The following is a 23,255-nucleotide window of genomic DNA, read 5'->3' on the forward strand; positions in this document are numbered from 1 at the left end:
CAGGAAATGGCATTGAGGCTCTCGACTACCAATAAACTTTTGCTTGCTCCAGCCGTTTGCAAGGTGATTGCTGGATGGGATGCGACGTTGTGCTGTTTCAAGAAGAAGTAAGATGCTGACCTTAGCAGGTATCCCAGGCCTTTGTTCCTGTCAATCTAGACTAAAATGCACTGTATTGTAAAATTGATATTCGATTCTGCCAGTGACGAGCTTTCAAAGCTTTTTTATTGTCAGCTTGGACCTGAAGGTTCAGGCTCTCTAAGAGCTTGATTTATACATTTCTGAGGTTGGTCAATTAACTATTTAATAAGACACAGAAGTGCAAAGTCTTTCCAAAGCACGGGTCCTTGTATGTTGACACCTGAGAGTACAATATTGATGTGAGGATGGCATGAGCTACAAAGCAGGGATCTGCTTTGAAAGTGTTTCCTAGGCTCCTTTCTATCTATGGGGTCACAGGTGGAGTATCCATATCTCTTCATTGCAGGGCACATCTATATGTGAGCTTGAGACCCTGTGGGTCACCAGGTTAGTGGGATGTGGCCTCCACTTTCCTGGCAGAGAACTGTCTGCCCCAGTTGGAGAACGCTAACTTCTAGCTACGGTCCCATCAGCAGCTCCCCTATAGGCTCAGTGAAATGTTGAGTATGCACCATGTTGTTTCGAACCCTGCTCAGCATTTCTGTCTGTTCTAGATAAATATACTCCCAAAGTGGGAATTTATGTAAAATAATCAACAGCCCTGATGCACAAAGATTTTTCCTGCATCTTAGGGGCAATTGATGGATTTCCATACCTGCTACCATCATGCTTCCCATGGAGGTCAGATGAAGGGAAATCTAATTATTGTTGCCTCATCCTAATCAAGGGATTCAAGCACCAATAGAGCAAGTGATAGGCCAAATTTTTCTGATAGAGGAACCAGCTGAAACTCCACCGATGGAACCGCCGAGGTTCACTAACCTCTAAACATGGTGGCAGAACAATGAGTTTGGCAGATGGGTGAATTGCCAATTTATGGCACTCCACTTGCTTCCCCAAACTCTAAAGGACCCCCTAGTCACAGAACTTCCCCAAACTCTATGTGACCCCCTAGTCACTGAAATAATTATCAACTTGTTAACTTACTTACTTGGCCTCTCTAGTACTCTCTTCTAACCTCCCTTACTGTTTTGATAACCTTCTTACATGCTAAATGATATGTTCACTGACTCACTTTCCACTCGCTAACTCACTTTTGACTCACTCACTCACTCACTCACCCACTCACTTACTTTACACTCACTCACTTTCACACTTGATTTTTACCCTCAATTTGTCTAGACAGGAGCCCTTCAGTGGGATCAAACCAACTCAGTTTTGAAGAAAGGGCATATACAAGTGATGAGTGTAGGAAGCTGGCCCTGTATATACTATACCAAAGTGACGTATAGTATGCACAGAGTCCAGGGTGTCCCTAGAGGTATAGCAGAGGCTAAATTAGACAGGAACTAACAGCTCTCTGTGTGGTAGTGCAAGTGAGTAGTTAGGCTTCTCCAGAGGGTGTGTAAAGCATTTATTGTATTCACACAATCAAGGACAGATTACACACACTCTGAGAAAGAATCCAAATCAATTAGGTAATTCTAAAATAGATATACTTCTGTTTTATTTCTAGAACAAAGCAGGACTTGGCACAGGTAACTAAAATATACTTTCAAATGCAAAACGTTATAAGGAAATGCAGTTGTAGATGAAATTGCAATCGTTAGAGGTTTGTATTGGGTTTCAAAAACAGGTTAAATTATACAGTAATTACTTTTGAAATACTTTTAGATCATTTTGGATTACAGTGCCTACTCTGTGGAATGCCTAAATACTACACTGAGGATCTCACAATACAAGGTAAGTGAGACGTTTTAAGATTTGCAATCTAGTTACTTTCTTTCATCCAAAGTTCAACTCAACACAAAATATTTTTAGGAACAATACTTGTAACATTGGTTCCTATGGGAGAAAAAGGTTTAACGGTTCTCAGGTAAGTAAATGGCTTACTAGTGGGCGTTTTAGGGGTTAGGACCAAGATTACCCAAGGTCTTGTCAGGCACTTAAATTGCACCACCAGTGGCACTCGGGCAGCCAGATGCAGAGTGCAGGTGCCCAACATTAGACAATGGGGCTAAGGAAGCCTTCGGTCAGGGACTGCTTGCGAGCAGGCCACTCAAGTGTGGGAGCAAAGCTCTTCAGGTTAAGTCTGCACTATAGGAGACAACAATCAGCACAGGAGCTGCAGCACAGGGACGGCCGGGTGCAGTGTGCCAAGGAGACGTTGGGGACCCTGTACATTCCAATGGAGACCTTCGGTTAAGCAGAGGTGCTGCAGGCTCAGGCAGGGAAACTTCCTGAAGGCAACCACTGGCTGGAGAGATAAGTTGGGATCTTGGGGGAAGCCTGGACACCATCGGTTGGCCACACAAGGCAGAGGGGCGTCTGGTGCAGGGGTATCTTTTGGCATCAGGTTCTTTTTACCAGCTCTGATTGCGGTCAGGAGGAACCCCTCAGGTTCAGGCTGTAGGCATCGGATTGAAGCTTGAGGGAAGTCGGAGAAGTGAGGGTCAGAATGGCTCTTCAATCCTTCCTCTTTCTTCCTCAAATCTGAGGAGGCAAGTTTCAGGGAAGCCCCTCAATATTAAATTGAGGTTTTTTTTGTTAAGCTCATATGGGGGCGCACAGGAAAGAAGTCCAAGAGAGAGCTGTCAGTTTTGGATATATGAAAGTTTCTCTTTATTTAATATTATTCATTCTTTTTAAAAGCAGTCACAATGCAATTTGCAACAGAGTCAGCCAACGCGTTTCACTCCCTACCAAGGAGTTTCTTCAGGGCTCACAGGATGATTATGAGAATTCCCCTATTAGTGAAATGTCACGCTCCGATGTTTAAGATTCTGGTGGAGAAGGTCATATTCGTTTCTTCTTCCACGTATAAGTAATGGTTCAAAGGTAGTGAACCCAACAGGATTTCCTATTCTGCATCAAAGTAATATTGGTACCATCCACGCCGTTACTTTGATGCAGAATAGGAAATCCTGTTGGGTTGAACCATTACTTATACGTGGAAGAATAAGTCCAGTATAAACAATTGCCCACAGAACAGCTGGTAATATTAAATCATTTTATTGTCAAGATGTCTGGCTTAGTCTAAAACAGAGAGAGCAAGAGAAAGGGAAAGAGAAAGTTAATGTTTGAGTCAGTTGAAGTTGTAATTCTTTCATACTATAGGATCTACTTCCATGGTTATCCCCACATTTTGCCTGGGGCTATGCTGTATTTTGACAAGTCTGACTGGGATTCTGCTACTCAGGACCCCAGTCTCTCTGCTTTCTCCATAAATTGTTGTGTTGAGTACTTAGGTAAAATCCACATTGATTACTGGGATCAGTCCCTAGTATATGGTACTAAGGTACCCAGGGCATAGGTACCCCAGAGGTCTCCCATGGTCTGAAGCATGCATTATGCCACTCATGGGAGACCAATGAACTACAGGCCTGCCCTTGGAGTCTGTGTAAGTTGGTGCATGCACCACTTACTAAAGATATAGGTTTACTATATCTAAGGGTAACTGCACTTAAAACCTATAAGTCACCCCTGTAGCAGGCCCAAGCAATCCTGAAGGCCGGGTGTGTGGTTCTAAGTGAGAGGGTGACTGTTGGAAGTGGAGGTCCCTGTCGCTTACCGCCACCACCAAATGCTGGAGGTGTGCGTCCCCGACTCCTCGCTTATACGTTAGGCTAAGTAAGGAAACCGTCTGAGATAGCCCTGCTCACCCCCTTAGTAGCTTGGCACGAGCAGCTAGGCTAATCTTCAAGGCACAAGTGTTCAGTATGTGCAACCACGCTCACAGTAACCCCATGATGTCATCACAAATAGACTCCACACGAGTATTGATAAAATGAGTATAATTTTTATATAAGCAATTGTACGATCTGACCACACGATACAAAATCAACATATAAGAATGGGTAGTATTATTTGCGGTGGGTTGGTAGGTTCTAATCCCAACCACCACTCCTAAACAACAGTTAAGATCACTTCTAACCGTTTCCAAAAAGTTAGGCCAGTCGTATTGCTAGAATCACACACATTGCAAAAGGAAACAAATACTGCAATTCGTAACGATATTCTCTTATACTGTGCAACAGAGAAACATTGCCATACGTAGTGCCACAGTCATGTACTTTGAAATTGAAGGAATAATGCAATGTGTATCACCACCAGCATGCCCAGTACCAGGAAGAAACAAAGCAATGCGTCACGCTAGAATCCTGTACGGTGCAATGAAGAATGAATACACTGCACCACGTTATACTCATATACTGTGCACTGAAGAAATAATGTAATGCACCACGTTACAATCAGGTAATATGCAAGGGAGAAATAACGCAGTACGTAATGCATCAAACATAAATTTCGTCCGGCACAAATGAGGTTAGGCGTCATACGACAGTTCGATAGTTCGTTAGCAGTAATAATGCAAAGTGTAATACGACAGTTTTACGTGCTCCGTTAACAGTGCCCCCGTTATGGATCAAATGATGACACAAAAACTACTGCCCTGTCTTGGGTCAGCACTGGCCGGGATCCGAGCCGAAGCAATGGCTCGCACAGCTAACTGAAGCGGGATGCCGAGAGAGTGTCCCTCCGGGCCCGCACCCCACCCCAGGTGTTGCTCCTCGTTACCTGGGGTGGAGCGATCCCACTCTCCTCCCCGACTTCAGCGACATGGGCCTTGACCCAGAACTCAATCACGGGCTGCAGCGGACTCTGGCCGGTGGCTCAGTTCTTCCGTGGCTGCCGGGCCGCTGCTGATCGACTCCAAGGGCCCCAACGACTTGGCCCTCACTCCGGCGCTCTCAGTCCACACCAAGACCCGCCCTCAACACTGTGGAGACTTCAATTGGGTGCACACCCTAACCCGGCACTCCTCACCAGCGCCTCAGGATGCACTTCAACACATACACCGCGCGTCCGAGACTCGCCTCTTCTCTGGTGCTCATGACGCTCCGGGCTCTTCACCAATGCTCCGCTTGCACCTCAGCATGCACCCTGCGCGGTCAAGCCTCTCCTCTTCTCCCGGTGCACACGATGTCCAGGCGCTCTTCACCAATGCCCTGGCTGCACCACGACACGCACTCTTGCACATCGAGTCTCACCTCTTCTCCCGGTGCACACGATGTCCAGGCGCTCTTCCCTAATGACCTGGCTGTACCACGACACGCCCTCTTGCATGTTGGAGACTCACTTCTTCTTTTGGTGCTTGCACCTCAGCACACACCCTGCGCATTCAAGCCTCTCCTCTTCTCCCGGTGCACACAATGTCCAGGCGCTCTTCACCAATGCCCTGGCTGCACCACGACACGCACTCTTGCACATCGAGTCTCACCTCTTCTCCCGGTGCACACGATGTCCAGGCACTCTTCCCTAATGACCTGGCTGCACCACGACACGCCCTCTTGCATGTTGGAGACTCACTTCTTCTTTTGGTGCTTACGAGGCCCCGGCACTCTTCACCAACACCCGGGCTGCATAACGACACGCACCCAGTGCGTCGAGACTCACTTCCTCCGGTGGTGCACACGATGTCCAGGCGCTCCTCACCAATGCCCTGGCTGCACCACGACATGCACACTTGCGTGGCAGGGTCTCGTTTCTTCCTTTGGTGCACACGAGGCCCAGGCGCTCTTCACCAACACCCGGGCTGGACCACAACACGCTCCCAGCGCGTCCAAGTTTCACTTGAAGCTCCAGGTGCCCAAGATCACGGGGCACAACTAGCGAAGGTCTCAGGCTAGACAGAGCACACGCACACATGGCTTATCTGAGGGTCTACTCTGGAAACTTTTATATTCATGTGCTTCCAAAACAGTGAACCAGCTCACCTCAGCCCCTTGGGGTTACAAGACACAGCACAAAGCATAGCCTTCTTCAAGCAGGGGGACCCAGCACCTCCAAGCACAGTCCCAACACCCTCTTCCTTAGTTAGAACAGCATAGTGCAGACCAGCCCCAGATCACAAAGCAAGGATTGGTCTACCCACAGCAGTCTCTTCAGTTGCTCCTTTTGCAGAGGTTCCTCTTGACCACAGAATTGGTCCAAGCCATTTCAGTCTTAATCCATATCTGTTTCATTCCAATGTTCAGGGGTTTCAGCTCTCATAGTTATACCCCTTACTGTCTTTGAAGTTTGTATGTGCTCAGGGGTCCATGACCCCTCCCTACATCAGTCAAGGGTGTCTCCCTCCCAGTGTCACCTCTCTCCCTTTGATACTGGGGGCCAGATCCTTAATCACTCAGCAGGAGATGGATCAATTGGTTTATAGCACCAGCCCAGGCCTTTTCACCTCCCGGGCTTCTCCTTCCCCTACTCTCCAGATACAGGGCAGCCTGGTCCCATCTCTCAACCCCTCCCTGGGTTAAGACCTCTCCCAGCTCCTCTCACCTTTCAGTTCCAGATAGACAATTCACATTCCAGAGACACACAGACATGGTCAGAGCACATAACTCAGCCAGTTTCTAAAAGAGTGATTTATAAACACACAGTGACAAAACCAACTTCACAGAAAGATGCATTATGACACTGTGAATCCATACATACTAAACACCACCTCTCCATTATAAACTGACAGGAAACTAGGCTAAGAAACACACACCCAGCCTCCCCCATTCTGTCCTATGCGCAGAATGGCCTTTTAGCAGGGAAAAGAGAGTTTTTCACTGTCAGAACATAACAGACACCTCAGCTTATGTTCTGCCTTTTACCTACACTTCACCCTGCCCAGGGGTTACCTGGTACATACCACCGGGGTGCCCCATGTGTATGTAAAAGGAAAAGTCAGGCCTGACAAGTGGTTGCACTTGTCAGGACTACGTGCTAACTTAGCATTCTGCGAGCAGGCCCTACACTGAAGGCCTGAATTCCCTTCTCTGCATTATTAGTCCTTGCACACACAGAGCACATCACTAGGGACCTTTACTAGTAAGGCAACATACCAATCATGGCCAACCAATCATCATTACATTTTATATAGGGAACTCCTGTACTTTGACACTAAGCATTCCGATTTGCATATCTAGGTCAGGAAAACGGTCTAGGGGGAAAGCAAAAAGTTTATGGAACTTTAACCAAAAGGCCAAGTTCTACAGTGCCCCTGCATGAGCAGAACACTCTTGCAGCCTACGGAGTCCATTCTCCCGGGTTGTCAGTGAAGCAGCCATATACTATATAGAGGGGCACCGTGTAATCGCGCAATGACAATTTCGAAAATGGCTGAAACGAACCCCATCATGTTTGGTATCGAACATGTTGGAATCATACCCCCCACACCGTAATCGGTGTGGGGGGTATGATTCCAAGCACTGGAAAAGCCCTCCGTTATGCTCTCAGTATTCCCGGTACCAGCCTTCTTGACTCAGACAGCACAAAATGGTTGCTGCCAACCAGAGACACATTTTAGTACTCCTGCTGCTGAGTCAAGACCAAGCAGAGGAAGGAGGAACAACAGACATCCTGTCACAGGGAGGTGTGACCACCTCCCAGACAGGAGTTAGTATATTAGGGCTGTATTAGGGATTGCCAGCACCAGAAAGTATGCATGAGGAGCACATTTTGTGTCCCTGTGCATAGTCCAGTTCAAACCAGACTTGAGAGCCGTTGGCTCCCGCTCTGGTGCGAAACTGGACAAATGACATGGGAGTAACATCCCCTCTGTCCAGATTCCCCCCTGAGAGGGTCCCCTGGATCTTCCCAACCCTTTCCCTAGGGTACTTAAGGGCTTACCTGGGAGTAGGTCTTTAGATTAACCGTGGGATAAGACTCAGATCAGACAACATTGCAACTCTACTGTCTGGGCACTCTGTACTTCGCTGGACTTCGTTTGGGCCTGTGCCAGTGCATCATACAGGAACCTTCAAAGGCCTGTGAAGCATTAAGGACAACCAAAGTAATTTCCCTTGGAGTGAAAGAGTCACTACCCTGCATTCGCAGGCACAGCAACTAAGTTGACTGGTCTGTAGATCCTGAGCTCCTCCGGACTCTGTGAGCTCTGCAACACAGGTGGTGGTTTTCCCACAGGTCCCGATGTCTGCTCTACCCTCTCACCAAGTTTTAGGCCAGTAGTCCTTGTGGTGGTTGCAATAACCAAACCCCTGACTACTGTGTCAATTTTGCAGTTGCAAAGGCTTGTTGTCATCTTTGCAAGAAGAACTTTGGGCTCTAAGTAGCCCCAACCTCGAGCACCTCCAGCGACCAGACTCTTCGGCCACACCACATTGTGTGCATCGTGGCCTGCATCTTTTGGTGAGCTGCTTGAGGTCCTCTCGCGACTCCAGTGTCTCAGGCCTGTGGGTCCACTTGACAATCACACTTGTTACTTTTGGGATCCACTTCACACCTATGCATCTAGCTTCCCTGGGATAGGTAACTTAGTACCAAAGTATCCCGGTTGGGCTGGCTCTCCAACCTTCTGTCGTCCACTGGGTTTCTTCCTGGTTCACGGGGTAGGTTCCCTAATCTTTAAAAATCCAACCAAAACACGCACATAAACTTGTACGGAGCATGAGGTTGTGTTCACACACTGCACACTCTCTCCATGGGGTCACTATCTACTTACCTTGGGTGGTTCTGTGGGTCCCCAATAATTCTACATCCTTACGACATTGTCCTGAGTAGAGTTGTGGTTTTTATACCAATTTCTTAGTAAATGGTTTGGTTCCCCCATGGGGCCCACTGTGTAGTTCATGCTATTTACTGTGTTACTTTGCTAAAGTATTATGTGGGTTAAGTTTATCTCTGTGTTGGAGACATTGGAACATACTAGAGAGTATTATATAATAAATACATCTTTTTATAAACACTTGGTGTGGTTCTTTTCATTTAATCTATACTATAAGATTGCATTCTGGTGAAACACGCTGCTTTACACTACTGCAAGACTAGGCCTGAAGGCTGCTCTCCACAGCTACCACTTGGATAGCTTTCTAAGGTTGTCTGAGATATCCCAAATCACCATAACGGTTGTCTGAACTGGTGCAAGGTGCCCACTTACATCAGTGGACATCATACACCAGGCCAGCCTCTCACACACCATCCTCCGATTAAAGAACAGGCAACATTATATAAAACTGGGCAGCAGCTATGACATTGCTTTCACCAAGAAAATCCAACGATTGTAGCTCAACAATAGTAACCAATGGGGAAGCTCCATACAAGCTAGCTAACCTTTTGGGGGTCATAGTTTTGAACTGTTTTGTATTTATGCTAGAGGCCTCCAGGGTGGGCTATCCTCCCCAATAATTGAGCTGTTAGATGTGAGGTTATCACACCTTCCCCCCAGATCTAAAATATTGGTTGGGGGGATTTTAACTGTACATTTGAACCCCTAGACGATGAAGAGGTATTGGGTTTCAATGCAGAGGATTGTAGACAGTTTATACCTCCCCTAGTGCTTGCACCCATTAAGAAATGGACAGCCAGAGCTATCCAGCTGAATGCCTTGGTGTTAGAACACAACCTACGGGCTCTCAATGGCCGGACCAGGTCGGATCGCGATGGGGCAATGACTTTTAACAGGCTAGGTTGCCCATCTCGTATTGATTATATCATTTTAGATATACAATCTTGGCCTGACGTAATTGATATGGAGATTAGGCAGTCTTCCGATAGCGACCACAATCCATTATGCATGGAAATCCACTGGGTAAGAGGGATTGATATTAGAGGGAAACCAGAGATGATCACAAAAGAGGTTTTCCCTACAAATGACAATAGGAAATTAAAATGGAATGTGGTCAAATGCGATGAGGAAAAGCTCCAAAACATCAAAGAGTTGGTTTTAGAAGAAACCAGCAGACTTATTGCCTTGGCATCAGCATCTTTTAATCATGCTGAACGTAGCCTGCTGGTTTCCTATAAAAATCTAATAATTAAATTGGGAGCCCATTTCTGTAAGAAGCCCCGGGTGAAATCACGTTCTAACTGTGATCCCTCAAAGAGTAACCCCTGGTATTCGACAAATTGTAGGAACAAAAGGAAAGCAATTACCCAAGCAATAAAAAGCAAGGACCCTGTGGCTGTCCGGCTGGCCAGAAAGGAATATTCTAATAGTTTAACAACAGCAAAGAAATATTGGGAGGAAGAGCACTGGCAGCAGCTGAAGGTCGCAGCCTGCGGGAAAAACTCAGTTATTTTTGGGAAATTAATTAATGCATTTGACAGAAGGGGGGCAGCACCTGTTTTAAATCATATAACCGAGCAGCAATGGTATTCCCATGTTTTTTAAATCATATTGTGAGGACAGTCTGAAAAGCTCAATACTATCACCAGCTACCAACCCTCAAAGTAAATCTTGTGAGCAGTCAGTTCTTAAGGTAGACCTATTCTCCCAGCGTGAAGTTCAAGACGCCATTTCTAAATTACTACCAGGGAAGGCACCCGGGCCAGATGGCCTTCTGGGGGATTTCTTAATGTATGATTCCAAAACATGGGCAGAGTTTATAGCATGTCTGATGAATCTGATCCAGTACGGCCACCCAGTTCCAGAATCCTGGAAGGGCGCAGAGGTCATAACTATATATAAAAAGGGCGAAAGAGATGACCCTAACAACTACAGACCGATAAGTCTGATAGATACTGTCCAAAAGGTGGTTGGCAGGGTCATCATAAATCGTACCGAAGCATGGCTTGTGGACAAGGACATTCTGTCCCACTTCCAGGCTGGGTTCGGGAGCAATGTCGGTGCAATAGGCCAGGTCTTCCGATTCTGTGCAGTCTGCTAGAAGTCAGTATTAATTGTCAAGGGCAGTTTATACTTGGCTTTCATAGACTTGAAGACAGCATTCGATGTTATCCCACGGGCCAAACTCTGGTCAGTCCTATCTGACATGGGTTTCCCAAGTTATTTACTGCAGTTCATTATTAAACTCCATGAGGGGAACTATGCCAGGATTCGATGGGGAAGTCAGGGCCATCTGACAGAGAAGGTACCGGTCAATAGAGGAGTGAGACAGGGATGCGTGATGGCTCCCACCCTGTTCTCCCTCTTTATAAATGGGGTGGTGGACCATTTGAGGGAGGACCCCGCCGATGCCCCTGTCCTCGCAGGAGAGAAAACACCTACACTACTCTTTGCCGATGATACCCTTCTGATGTCCAAATCCCCCATGGGTCTACAAAAACTGCTTGATCGCTTTTGTATTTTTTGTAAAGACCGGGGATTGTCGGTAAATACCACCAAAACAAAGTTGATGGTGTTGTCCGCCAATAAAAAACATAGGAAGGTTAACCTCTTGTTGAATGGCACTCCCCTTGAGGTGGTGGAAGAATTTGATTATCTCGGAGTAAGACTCAGTAACAATTTGAGTTGGACTTGCCATATCGCTAAAATGATTTTAAACCTTAAAAGGGTATCCGGAGCGATAACAAAGAATCAGCGGCTCTCTACCAGCAGACCCATAGCTCCCACCTTGGGAATTTATGAGGGGAAGGCGTTAGCAGCGGCAGTATACGGTTCTGAACTTTGGGGTGAGGAGAACACTAAAGCATTGGCAGTGGCTGAAAATAAGTTTATATGAGATATAGTCTCGCTGCCTTTATCGACCCCTCTGAAACCTTTATTTTTAGACCTGGGTAAAAGAAATATCTCTGATTTAGTCCAATTTCGCCCTTTGCTATACTGGGTTCGGCTTAGAAGGACCCCCAAACTTTTTAATTATGCATTAGTATTGGACGAGCTAATCAGTTTGAATGTAGCTAACAAAATAAAATGGCTCAACAATTTAAAGAAGTTGGTGATATCTATTGGTCTAGGGGACTGTTGGATTTCACAAACCCCCCCGCCAAAACTAACTGTTAAAAAACTGTATTGGGATTGGGTGATGGCAAAGGAATCAAGGAATCCAAATTGGGGCCCCTTGACTAATATATTCCTCGACCACAAGCCCCTCAGAAAGTTAGAGCCATTTTTGGACTTCATCCAGTCCCCCCGCGACAGAACTTTGTTTCTAAAACTAAGATATGGCATCTTACCCCTTAATTCATTTAAGGAAGGGTGGAAGGGATGGAGAGGAATTGATCTAAAATGCCCAGGTTTCTCTTTCCCGAATTAATCGCTGGGTCATTTTTTGTTTGCATGTGTTGCATATAAACAGACGAGAGCAAAATGCCTGAAACCTGTTTGTAGGGAGCTTGGGGTTAGGGACCACAGATCAGCAATGCGTGTTTTTCTAACCAATGCTTCTTCAATGTATATTGTTTGTGGGGTAGCCAAATATGTGGCGAATGCTTGGTTCATCAGGTCGAAATTGTTACCCAATGTTTGATTATTTTCTCAAGTAAGAACCGTTCATTATGTACTTCTAATGCTTTATGATCTGTAACATTTGCAACACTGTTTTATGTATTTCGTATGATGAATACTTGTACTTTTGTGAAATATTTTTTCGAGTAAAGTATTACAACTAGCTAAGCTATACTTCTCAAATACTGTCATCCAGAGCCACATTTGTATCCAACATACTCCCCCATTTGACAGACAATCATGTATGTATCTATGTATGTTTGTTTGCATGAAAGTGGATTTTCTATAGTGCAAACGTAACCAAGAAGAATTAGAGTTCGGTACAGGACCAGCATGAAGTCCATGAGCAATAGGAGAGGTAGTTGATTTGTGGCCTTTTTTTGCGGCCTTTTTTTGCATTGTGAAATTGGAGAAACCTGGGGCGGTCCTGATGAATACATGGATGTTGTTCAACATCTAGCATGTATAAATAGAAAAGGCCTGCTACCTTATTTTTTTCTTTTTAACATTTCTTAATCTGTAGTCTAACGGTGTCCTGGCCATGGATGCACTGAGAATCGCCGGAGATGGTAAGCTTGTCTGCAAGGTAAGCGGGGATGCTGGTCGTGATAGCTTTGTAAATGATGCAGCTGGTTTTGAAGATGGTTCTGGACTACAAGGGGAACCAATGGATTTCCACCAGGATAGGGACTATGTAATCATATTTCTTCAGTCCCTGAATGAAACATGCTGCAGCATGTGGAATGCTCCCAAGTGGTGCCCCAGGGGCATCTGAGAGGCCATGGCACAGGGGTTTTCCACCATCCTAATGTGAGTGTATGAAGGTTTTAGCAGCAGTTCTGAAGCTGTTTTCTGGAAGGAAGAATTTTACTTTCTTTAGAGAAGAGAGCTGAGGGTTTGGCTGTTGTTCAGAGTGAATATAAGTAACTTGGGATTTGGTGAAATTTGGGGCTTGAAACCATCAGTGATCATGTCAATGAGGCAGGTTTATGCTGGTTATTGTAGGCTGTTCTTGGTAAACCATGCCTTGGTTGAAATGAGCTTCAGGTAGGGATGATGTGCAGGTAGTGTTTCAGGCATTGGATGTCTGAAACAAAGGAGGCGTTGAAGGAGTGTTGTGTTTTATCGACATTGTTATATTCCATATAGGTACCCTAATATAGGCTCAGGTAACATTGCAACCTTTTACCTATATCCTTCCCTACATTACACACATAACGGTTTACAGGAACTGACCTTTTACCCAATTACGACACTGCATTCAGAATGTGGGTTTTCCCTATGTTCGAGTCGCATACATTATACATGATATTTCTTGGAAGCACAGCAGGACTTCCATCTCCTGTATAATGTCTCTGTACAAATTTCAGGTCCGACATCACCCTTGAGGCCGACACAGTAACACAGCAAGGTAGGACCCCTGGGGAGACCTATGGGTATATATACAACATGTCTTGCTTAGAAAGACAGAGGAGACCAAGACTTCCGGGGCTCACACACTGACCAGAGACGCTGAAGTTCCTGCATGCAGATACTCCAGCCCGCAGTGGTCTAACATCCCTTGTGGGGTGTCCAACTCGAGACCAGGACGGGGTCCCACATTCTCTCACTTCAGGTAATGGGGTTAGACTAAATCCCAGAGGGATTCTTGGCTTAACACCTACACACATGCTAGGTAAATGTAAATGTAAATGTAGTTGAGCTTATATAGCGCACAGCTACCCGCAGTGGGTGTCCCGGCGCTTGCTTAGGGAACCCTTCCTGGTATTCCCCTGTGAGATAGCAGGGTATCCACAAGGTGAAAGTCAGGCATCCCGCCGCGAGGGGCCGTTGTGGAGATTAAGCAAGCTATTGCCCAGAGTCGCAGAGTGTGAACCCGTGAGTCGAGGAGGTACCGGGGCGAGAATTATCGAGTCCGTGGAATTTTTAGCCCAAGACCCGCCGAGGCGGGGAATTGAACCCTGGTCCAGGACCGATCTCAGCTTCCGGGTCTGCTGCCTCTAACCCCTGAGTACACTTAGGTACATCTAGTTAGGTCGCATCATAGGAGTATGTACCTTTTAATGTCATGTATTTTAGATACTTGCATGTATTCATGACTACTGCAAGAAGGTAGAACTATACCATCATTTTACTTTTATTGTATTGCTGATCATATATCTCTGCTACTGTCTAACAGTTGTTGCAGCACATCTATTCTACACTAGAATAACAACCGTGCACTAAATTCTTATTGTAACAGGCCCAACTGTTTATTCTGTGTATCTCTCTGAGACAAACTAAGTAAGCACGAGTGACTGAGAGAAAGGTAGTACATAGTTTCCATGATCCTGAGGGATCAGGCTTGCCATGTTCTCTGGCTGCCAATAACTATTCTCTCCTTGGTAAGAAGAGATTCTAGTGGCACTGTGAGCTAGCGAATACAGAAAGGCTAACATACGGAACCAGTCTGCCACCAATCCCACAGTTTATGTTAGCCAAACGTGCAGGTCCTGTATAGGTTATATAGGAACTACATGACATTTCACCACCAACTTTGGTTGGGTACTTATTTAACAGTAGAGTCTGAGTAGTTCAGTATTGCTATTCTCAGAGATCCCTACTCACAATACCCCAGAGTCGTCTGGAGTGGTGGGCGCAAACTCAGCCACAGCTGAGTAGGCGAAAAATCTTATTTATTAGCTGCTGGGTAATCATGCTTGAAGGACACTTTTTTCCTAAAATTGTGCAAAACACCTTCTCTTAGTTCCCTTTAGAAAGTCTTCCTTTCTAAAAAAAAAAAAAATGAACAGGAAGAAAATATAGTTCCTGTAATCAATGTACTGAACCTCTCAGAAGAAGAGGAAGATGAAAATGCAATACATTTTGCACCAAACATCAGACATGCAGTCACCCTAAAACTATTTGTGCATGGTTTAGCAACTAGGGGCGGCGTAGTACTTTTCGTGATTGAGGCGCACAAAGCATTTCGGACAGAGATATTCTATTCGAGAGTTACATTCCCAGCAGCAAATGCAAGAACAAAAACATTCTCATTATTACCTAGAAGAAGGAATACCACCGTATATGGTCCGTATGAGGGCATTGAATGAGGGCATTGAAGGTCCACTCAAGTACCAGGAACACCTATACTGGTTTAATGGCGCCCTCCCCATATAAGAAGTATAGAGTAAGGCTTGGTCCACTCGGACAAGAAGGAGCAACATGTCCATTAGCGGCCTACACACATTGACACAATGCCACAAGATGAATTACTCATACAACACAATGAGTTGATAAAACTTTACAGAAACATGACGCAATTCGTCATGAGGACACTAACAGTCCAACCAACAATAGTTACAACATATACAGCTCCTACCCAGAGTACAGCAACTAAAATTACACCTCAAACGTTGCACGCAGTAATGGGAAAAATGCCCTCGAAACGTGAACAATTGCCATTCTGGGTAGCTCTGAAAATAACACAGTTAGAAGCAGTATTTCCAAATACCAGCCCTTATGAAAAACACAGAGTTCTGACAATCTGCTTTCCCATGGGATTTACACCACAAATAGAGGATTGTACCACTTGGGGTACGGTCTTCGCTGCAATCTACACCAGAACTCATGGTATACCATCCGAAAGGAGGTACAACCTTAGAAATAGGGACACCTGACAGGTATCAGGATACAAAATCAAAGCCACAGTTCAAAAAGAAGAAGGTTGCAGGTCTAAAGATCAGACATACCCAGAATTCTGAGGACACGACTTCTGAAAGGGGAATGGGCTCTGACGATGATGGACAGTGCGGCAGAAGTAACAATAGCTCGCCAGAACCTGATGGAATTTCTGGTGACAGCGGACTTGAATGATTATATCATGGTGGAAACACCTGATACTAGGGTGAGTGTCCCTGATAAGTTATATGAAATAACACTCCAGATGGAGGGGGACAAACCCAGGAAAGTTAGAGGTCTCTTTTGGGAGAACCTGACGTTTGGTTATGACTTCCTATTAGGTGAACAAAATTGGCCGCCAGCATTCGTTATGGAGTGCCCTAGGGGAGAAACTGTAATTTTACCAGCCTTCTCCGACCTCGTTCCCATTAATTTTAAACACACATATGCACGGGAGAGGGTAGTAGCCCTAGCTCCGGCATTATACAAAAATCATGCTGGATGGGATGAGGATTCAACCAACTACGTGATTCCGTTAAAAGTTTATCCAAATGGACAGAGGCAATATCCAATAAAGCAAGAAGCTTAAAAACAGGTCAGGGAGATCTTAGATCAACTTGTATACCAAGGGGTCATTGAAACATGTACCTCACCAATGAACAATCCTTTGTTTCCCGTAATAAAACCGGACAACTCATATCATCTAGTTTTAGATTACAGACATTTAAACACTTGCACAAAGACATTTGCAGTTCAAAATGCACATAGTGCCGCATTAATGATTAACATTGTGCAGAAAAAATACAAAACAACACTAGGGGCTAGATGTTGGTAAATCATTTTTACCGTTTCTAAAATACCGAATTTTACCGATTCAGTATTTTAGAATCGGTAAATCTGATGTAGGTAAATATTCGGTATTTTTTACCGAATCGGTAAGATTCGGTAATTACCGAATCGGTATTTACCGATTCGGTATTTGCCATTGATTCCTATGGGCCTGGAGGGCCATAGGAATGAATGTCAATTGAATGAATGAATGAATGAATGTCAATCTGACCACTATCTTGATGGAATCGAAGTGGAAAACTGAAAGCATTTTCTACTGAGGATACTGCACTAAATGAGGAAATTAGGGAGCTTCATAACAAAAGGTCTTCCAAGATGGGCCCCAGAGAAAAAGAGCCCAAATGTAGCACAAATATCATCCAAATGTAGCCCAAGTATACTCAATGACAGATGTGTGAAAAAGGCTTCATTTTTTTTGTTGCAGTTTCATATAGCAGAGACTTGACCCAAAGATATTGGCTTGCTTTACATGAGCATCGGTTACATTACACAAGGAAGCATTCATTTTGGTTTAAGGCATGGGGAGATTACATGACTTGCCCAAAATCACCGGATGTTGAGCCGACGTTGAAACTCAAACCTGGCTCCCCAGTTGCAAAGTCTGCAGCTCTGACCGTAATGCCATAACCTTGATTCTAGGTGCAACAAGTAATCAAGTGATCAACTGGATACAAATATATTGATATAGCAAATCATTTAAAAGCGCATTACCGCTATTTGAGAACTCATAAATGTTTGCTCATATTAGTTCTTTAGAGGACTAACCATAATTTCTATGGGCAAAGACCGCCTAATGCTTATAATTTGTAAAGGAAATGCTTTAGGTATTACAGTTTTCAATCCATCAATAAACATAGCATGTTAGTGATCTAGTTGTTCATTAGAACACGGTGGGGAGGCAGAGGTAAGGGGCATGCACTCGGACAATTGAGGGCAGGAAGGAGGAGGGTGCAGCAAGTTGGCCATGCTGGGATCGGCAGGAGCGGCAGTGGCAGCACAATAGACCATGGAGGACAGGGTCAACAAATCAACCATGTAGGGCAGGTAAGAGAGGCTACGGTAATACAGCATAGCATTGAGGGCAGAATTGAGAGGCAGTGTCAGTACAACCATACATGCCAATGGACCCGATTCGGGTAGGAGACTCACAATGTTTTTAACCCTAAAAAGACTTTATTTTCGCTGTATCCTGCCTAAAATCTCCTCTTTTTCGATCTGAGTCGAAGGAGAAAATCAATTCCCAGATGTATTAGTTTAACAATTTTCCTCTTACCAAGTTCATGGACTTAGACAATAGATGGCAGGAGGGAAGTGGGCAGGGGCACCAAACTGACCTTACAGGGCAGCCACCAGAGGTTGCAGCAGCACAATACACCACACAGAGCAAGCAGGGGAGCAGTGCAGTACAACAGTTCGTTGAGCAGTACAACGAACCATGGATGGGATAGGGGCCAGCACATGGCAAAAGGAGGGCAGGGGGGAAAGATGGCAGGGCAGGTGAACCAACATGACAATGCAGGGTAGGCAGGATAGGCACTGAAATCATAACACACCATGGTGAGCAACAGGGAGACTTTAATCCTATCAGTGCTCATGACGGAATGGTTCCGTCATGAGCACAAATGCTCCTGTGCTCATGACAGAACCATTCTGTCATGAGAACAGGGGCACTAAATCCCTTTGCTGCAGACAGCAGAGGGATTTCCTTTATTTAATATTGGCCTCTGGAGGTTGTGGAAGAGCTTCCCCACCCTCCCGAGGCCATTTTCCATTTTCATTGCAATGACAATCACACGCATGGCGCACTGATGTCATTGCATTGAAAATGAAACTGAAACTTATTTCAGTTTCATTGATTCGGTGTTTGTGGGGCTATCTTAGTCCCCCGAGCACCGAAACTCTTGAGAGAGGTATCATTGGAAAGGGGAGAATCTCCCCTTTCCAATGGTACCCTTCCCCAGTGGATCCCTGCTTGGGGAGCGCCCCAGGAGGATGATCCCCAAGCAGGGATCCACCCACCAGCCATCAGGAAGGGGTGAGCAGTCCCTTGGGCAAGGCATTTGCTATCCCCATAAAATTGTGGTACAGACAGTCTTTCTGCCCCTCAGGGGGGCAGAAAGTCCACCAAGCACCAGGGATTTTTTTATATATATATATACGTAGGGGTGGGTGCTGCCCAGAATGGGAATGTCAATGCCCCCACCTCCCAAAAAAATGCTACAGTATTTATGTCCCACCCGGGGATGGAGATGGGGCAATAGCTACATATCTGCCACCGTGGGGGCGGTGGGGGCAGAAAGCGCACCAGGCACCAGAGATTTTTTTCTTCAAAGTTCGAGTTGGGGGCTGCCCAGAATGGGCAAGCAAATGCCCCCACCCCAACAAAAAAACGCCACAGTCTTTCTGCCCTCCCATGAGGCATATGGGGGCAGTAGCCCCTTATCTGCCACCCGGAGGCCAGAAAGCTCACTAGGCACCAGGGATAAAAAATCAAAGAAATCAGGGGTGAGGGCTGCCCAGAATGGGTGTTCCAATGCTCCCAGCCTCCAAAAAGGATGCCACAGTCGTTCTTTCCCCCACAGGAGGCAGATGGGTGCAGTAACCCCTGATCTGCCCCCGCTGGGCAGAGAGACCACTAGGCACCAGTAATTATGCTGGCTTTAAAACATAGGGGTGGGGTGCCCAGAATGGGTATAACAAGAAAGCCCACTAGGCACCGACATTTTTTCGGAATGTGCCTACGTGTGGCTATTGGGTCCTAGCGCAGCTGTCACCCAAGGAAACCTAGCAAACCTATACAATTTGTATAACTAGACACCCAGGGAAATCCAGGATTTGGTGACTTGTGTGGCTCTCCCCCGGTTCTGTTACCTAGACTCTCTTGCAAACCTCAAACTTTGTAAAACGAAACACATTTACCCCACTTTGTATTCCTCAAAGTCTTCATATAAAAATGGTACCTCACTTGTGTGGGTAGACCTAGTGCCCACATCAGGAAATGGCCCAAGACAGCCGGGGGAGACCAAAGAGGTGTGACTTGTGTGTACCCACCAAAGATTTATTACCCAGAATCCCCTGCACAACTCGAATTTTGCCGAAAAAAATCAATTTTTTCTCAAATTTCTGTGTGAAAACGTTGTGGTATCACCTTGCTGACATAAATATCCTACCACCCGACGTTCCCCCACGTCTCCCGATAAGAAATGGTACCTCACTCATGAGGGTGGCCCAAGTACCCGCGACAGGCAAGGGCCCATAACATATTGAGGAGACATCAAAATTACCTATCACAAAACAACCTGGTTTTGCAAGGGGGGTCACCTGGGTTTTTTGCCGTGGGCTCGGCCGCCATCTAGGGACACATACCAAACCCACATATTTCTGAAAACTAGACACTTGGCCGAGTCAAGGGAGCTATGGCTTGTGTGGACCCCCAAATGTTTCCTCACCCAGAATCCCCTGCAAACCTGAATTTAGCTGAAAAAATCACTTTGTTCTCAAATATCTGTTTGGGAAAGTTGTGGGATTACTGACTTGACACAAATATCCTACCACCCAGCATTCCCCCAGGTCTCCCGACAGAAATGGTACCTCACTCGTGTGGGTGGCCCAAGTACCCGCGACAGGCAACGGCCCAAAACGTATTGAGTAGACTTTAATATTACCGATCACAAAACGACCTAATTTTGCAAGGGGGGGTCACCTGGGTTTTTGGCCCCGGCGGCCATCTAGGTAATCCTATGAAACCCACACATTACTGAAAACTAGACACCGAGGGGACTCCAGCGTGGTATGGCTTGTGAGGATCCCCCAAAGTTTTCCTACCCAGAATCCTCTGCAAACCACAAATTTAGCTGAAGAAAACAGACTTTCCGCAAGAAATTTTGTGTGGGATCACCGTGCCGACACAAATGTCCTACCACACGGCGTTTCCCTCAGTATTCTGAGTACTCACTTGTGTGAGTGGGGAAAAGGCCTGTGACTGGGAAAAGCCAAAAACATAGGGATTAAGGGTATAGAACAGTGAATTTGAAGCACTACATTAAAAAAAATATGTTTTCAGCCAATTCCGCATTGGACATCAACACAAGTGAGGTATCATTTTACTCAGGAGACTGAGGGGAAAACTGTGTGAGAGGACATTTGTGCCGGCACGGTGATCCCACACAAAAACATGTGGAAAATTTGGTTTTCAGCAAAATTTGAGGTTTGCAACTGGATTCTGGGTAGAAAGACTCTGGGGGATCCACGCAAGCCATACCTCCGTGGACTCCCCCGGGTGTTCAGAAATGTGTGTGTTTGGTAGTTTTCCATAGATGGCCGCCGAGCCCCAGGCCAAAAACTCAGGTGACCCCTCTTGCAAAACTAGGTTGGTTTGTGATAGGTAATTTTGATGTCTCCTCAATATGTTTTGGACCCCTGCCTGCCGCAGGTACTTGGGTCACTCACACAAGTGAGGTACTACTTTTATCGGGAGACCTGAGGGAACGCTGGGTGGTAGGAAATTTGTGTTAGCCCAGTGATCCCACAACTTTCCCACACAGAAATATGAGAAAAAGGTGATGTTTTGCAGGTAAATTTGAGGTTTGCAGGGCATTCTGGGTAGGAAAATGTTAGTCAGTTTCACGCAAGTCATACCTCCCTGGACTCCCCCCGGGTGTCTTGTTTTCAGAAATGTGTGGCTTTAGTAGGTTTTCCTAGATGGCTGCTGAGCCCGGGGCCAAATACCCAGGTGACCCTCCTTGCAAAACCAGGTTGTTTTGTGATAGGTAATTGTGATGTCTTCACAATAAGTTTTTGGCCCTTCCCTGGCGTGGGCACTTAGCCCACCCACACGAGTAAGGTATCATTTTTATCAATAGACTTTGGAGAATGCTGAGTGGGTGGAATTCTGTGAATCCACACAGATTCTAGAACTTTCCATCACAGAATTGATAGAGACAAGATACCCCATACTGGATTCCCCTGGGTGTCTAGTTTTAAAAAATTTGCAGGTTTGCTAGGTGTCCCTAGGTGCCGGCAGAGCTAGGGTTCAAAACCTACAGCTAGGCACTTTGCAAAGAAATGATCAGTTTTCACGGTGAAAATGTGGTGAGTCCACGTTGAGGTTTTGGCCATTTCCTGTCACTAACACTAGGCCTATCCATACAAGTGAGGTACCATTTTTATCAAAAGACCTTTGGGAATGCGGGGTGCATGGAATTTTGTGGATCTATGCAGATTCCAGAACTTTCCATCACAGAAATGTGAGGATAATTTGTTTTTGTTTTTTTACAAAGTTTGCGCTTTGCAAGGGACTCTGAGTACCAGAACCTTGTGAGAGCCAGACAAGTCACCCATCCTGAATTCCCCTGGGTGTCTAGTTTTCAAAAATGTACAGGTTTGCTAGGTTTCCATAGGTGCCGGCAGAGCTAGGGTTCAAAACCTACAGCTAGGCAGTGGCAGTTTAAAAAAAAAAAAGGTCAGTTTTCACCGTAAAAATGAGGTGTCCACGTTGCGTTTTGCACCGTTTCCTGTCATGGGCACTAGACCTACCTACACACGTGAGGTACCATTTTTATTGGAAGACTTTGGGGAATGCTGGGTGGGTGGAAGTTTGTGGATCTATGCAGATTCCATAACTTTCCTTCACAGAAATGTGAGGAAAATGTTTTTTTTATACAAAGTTTGAGGTTTGCAAGGGATTCTGGGTAACAGAACCTGGTGAGAGCCAGACAAGTCACTCAATCCTGTATTTCCCTGGGTCTCTGGTTTTAAAAAATGTATAGGTTTGCTAGGTTTCCCTAGGTGCCGGCAGAGCTAGGGTTTAAAATCTACAGCTAGGCACATTGCAAAAAAAGTGGTCAGTTTTCACTGTAAAAATGTGGTGCGTCCATGTGGCGTTTTTGGCCGTTTCCTGTCGCGGGCACTAGGCCTACCCACACAAGTGAGGTACCATTTTCATTGGGAGACTTAGGGGAACACAGAATTGTAGAGCAACTATTTGCTACCTATTGACTTTCGATGCATTTCTGCCTTCCAAATGCAAGACAATGTGTAAAAAAGATGTCACTTTGAAAAATGTCCTATAATTCACATGCTTGTTTGGGTACCCACAATTTTGGAGATGTGCAAATAGCTACTGTTTCTAAACTCTATATTTTGGTCCCATTTTAGAAATACATAGGTGTCTTTCATACCGATTTTTCACTATTAATATGTTCCCCAATGAATTGCTATATACCCAGTACACAATAAAAAACCATTGCAAGATGCTGCTCAGTTATTGGCTCTGGGTTCCTCGGATTCTAGGTGAACCTACAAGTCTTATATATCCCCACACCCAGAAGGGTCCTGTGGAATTAACGCTATATTGCTTTAAAAATCTGTCATACTTAGAAGAAGTTGCAGGTGAAAACGTTGGCACAAATGGCTGTTT

At 45.5% G+C, this 23,255-nt stretch overlaps 1 protein-coding gene across 1 annotated transcript in view; it reads left to right on the forward strand.

The window, feature by feature from the left end:
• LOC144784205 (vomeronasal type-2 receptor 26-like) overlaps positions 1–23,255 on the forward strand; it is a 145,477-nt gene that overhangs the window by 14,501 nt on the left and 107,721 nt on the right. Inside the window, exons 3-4 of the mRNA XM_078662862.1 lie at positions 1,816–1,884; positions 12,852–12,914. Coding sequence (XP_078518988.1) covers positions 1,816–1,884; positions 12,852–12,914 — 132 coding nt within the window. The remainder of the gene's footprint in view (positions 1–1,815; positions 1,885–12,851; positions 12,915–23,255) is intronic.

Source organism: Lissotriton helveticus, chromosome 10 (genome assembly GCF_964261635.1).
Source record: "Lissotriton helveticus chromosome 10, aLisHel1.1, whole genome shotgun sequence".
NCBI classification, from domain to species: domain Eukaryota; kingdom Metazoa; phylum Chordata; class Amphibia; order Caudata; family Salamandridae; genus Lissotriton; species Lissotriton helveticus.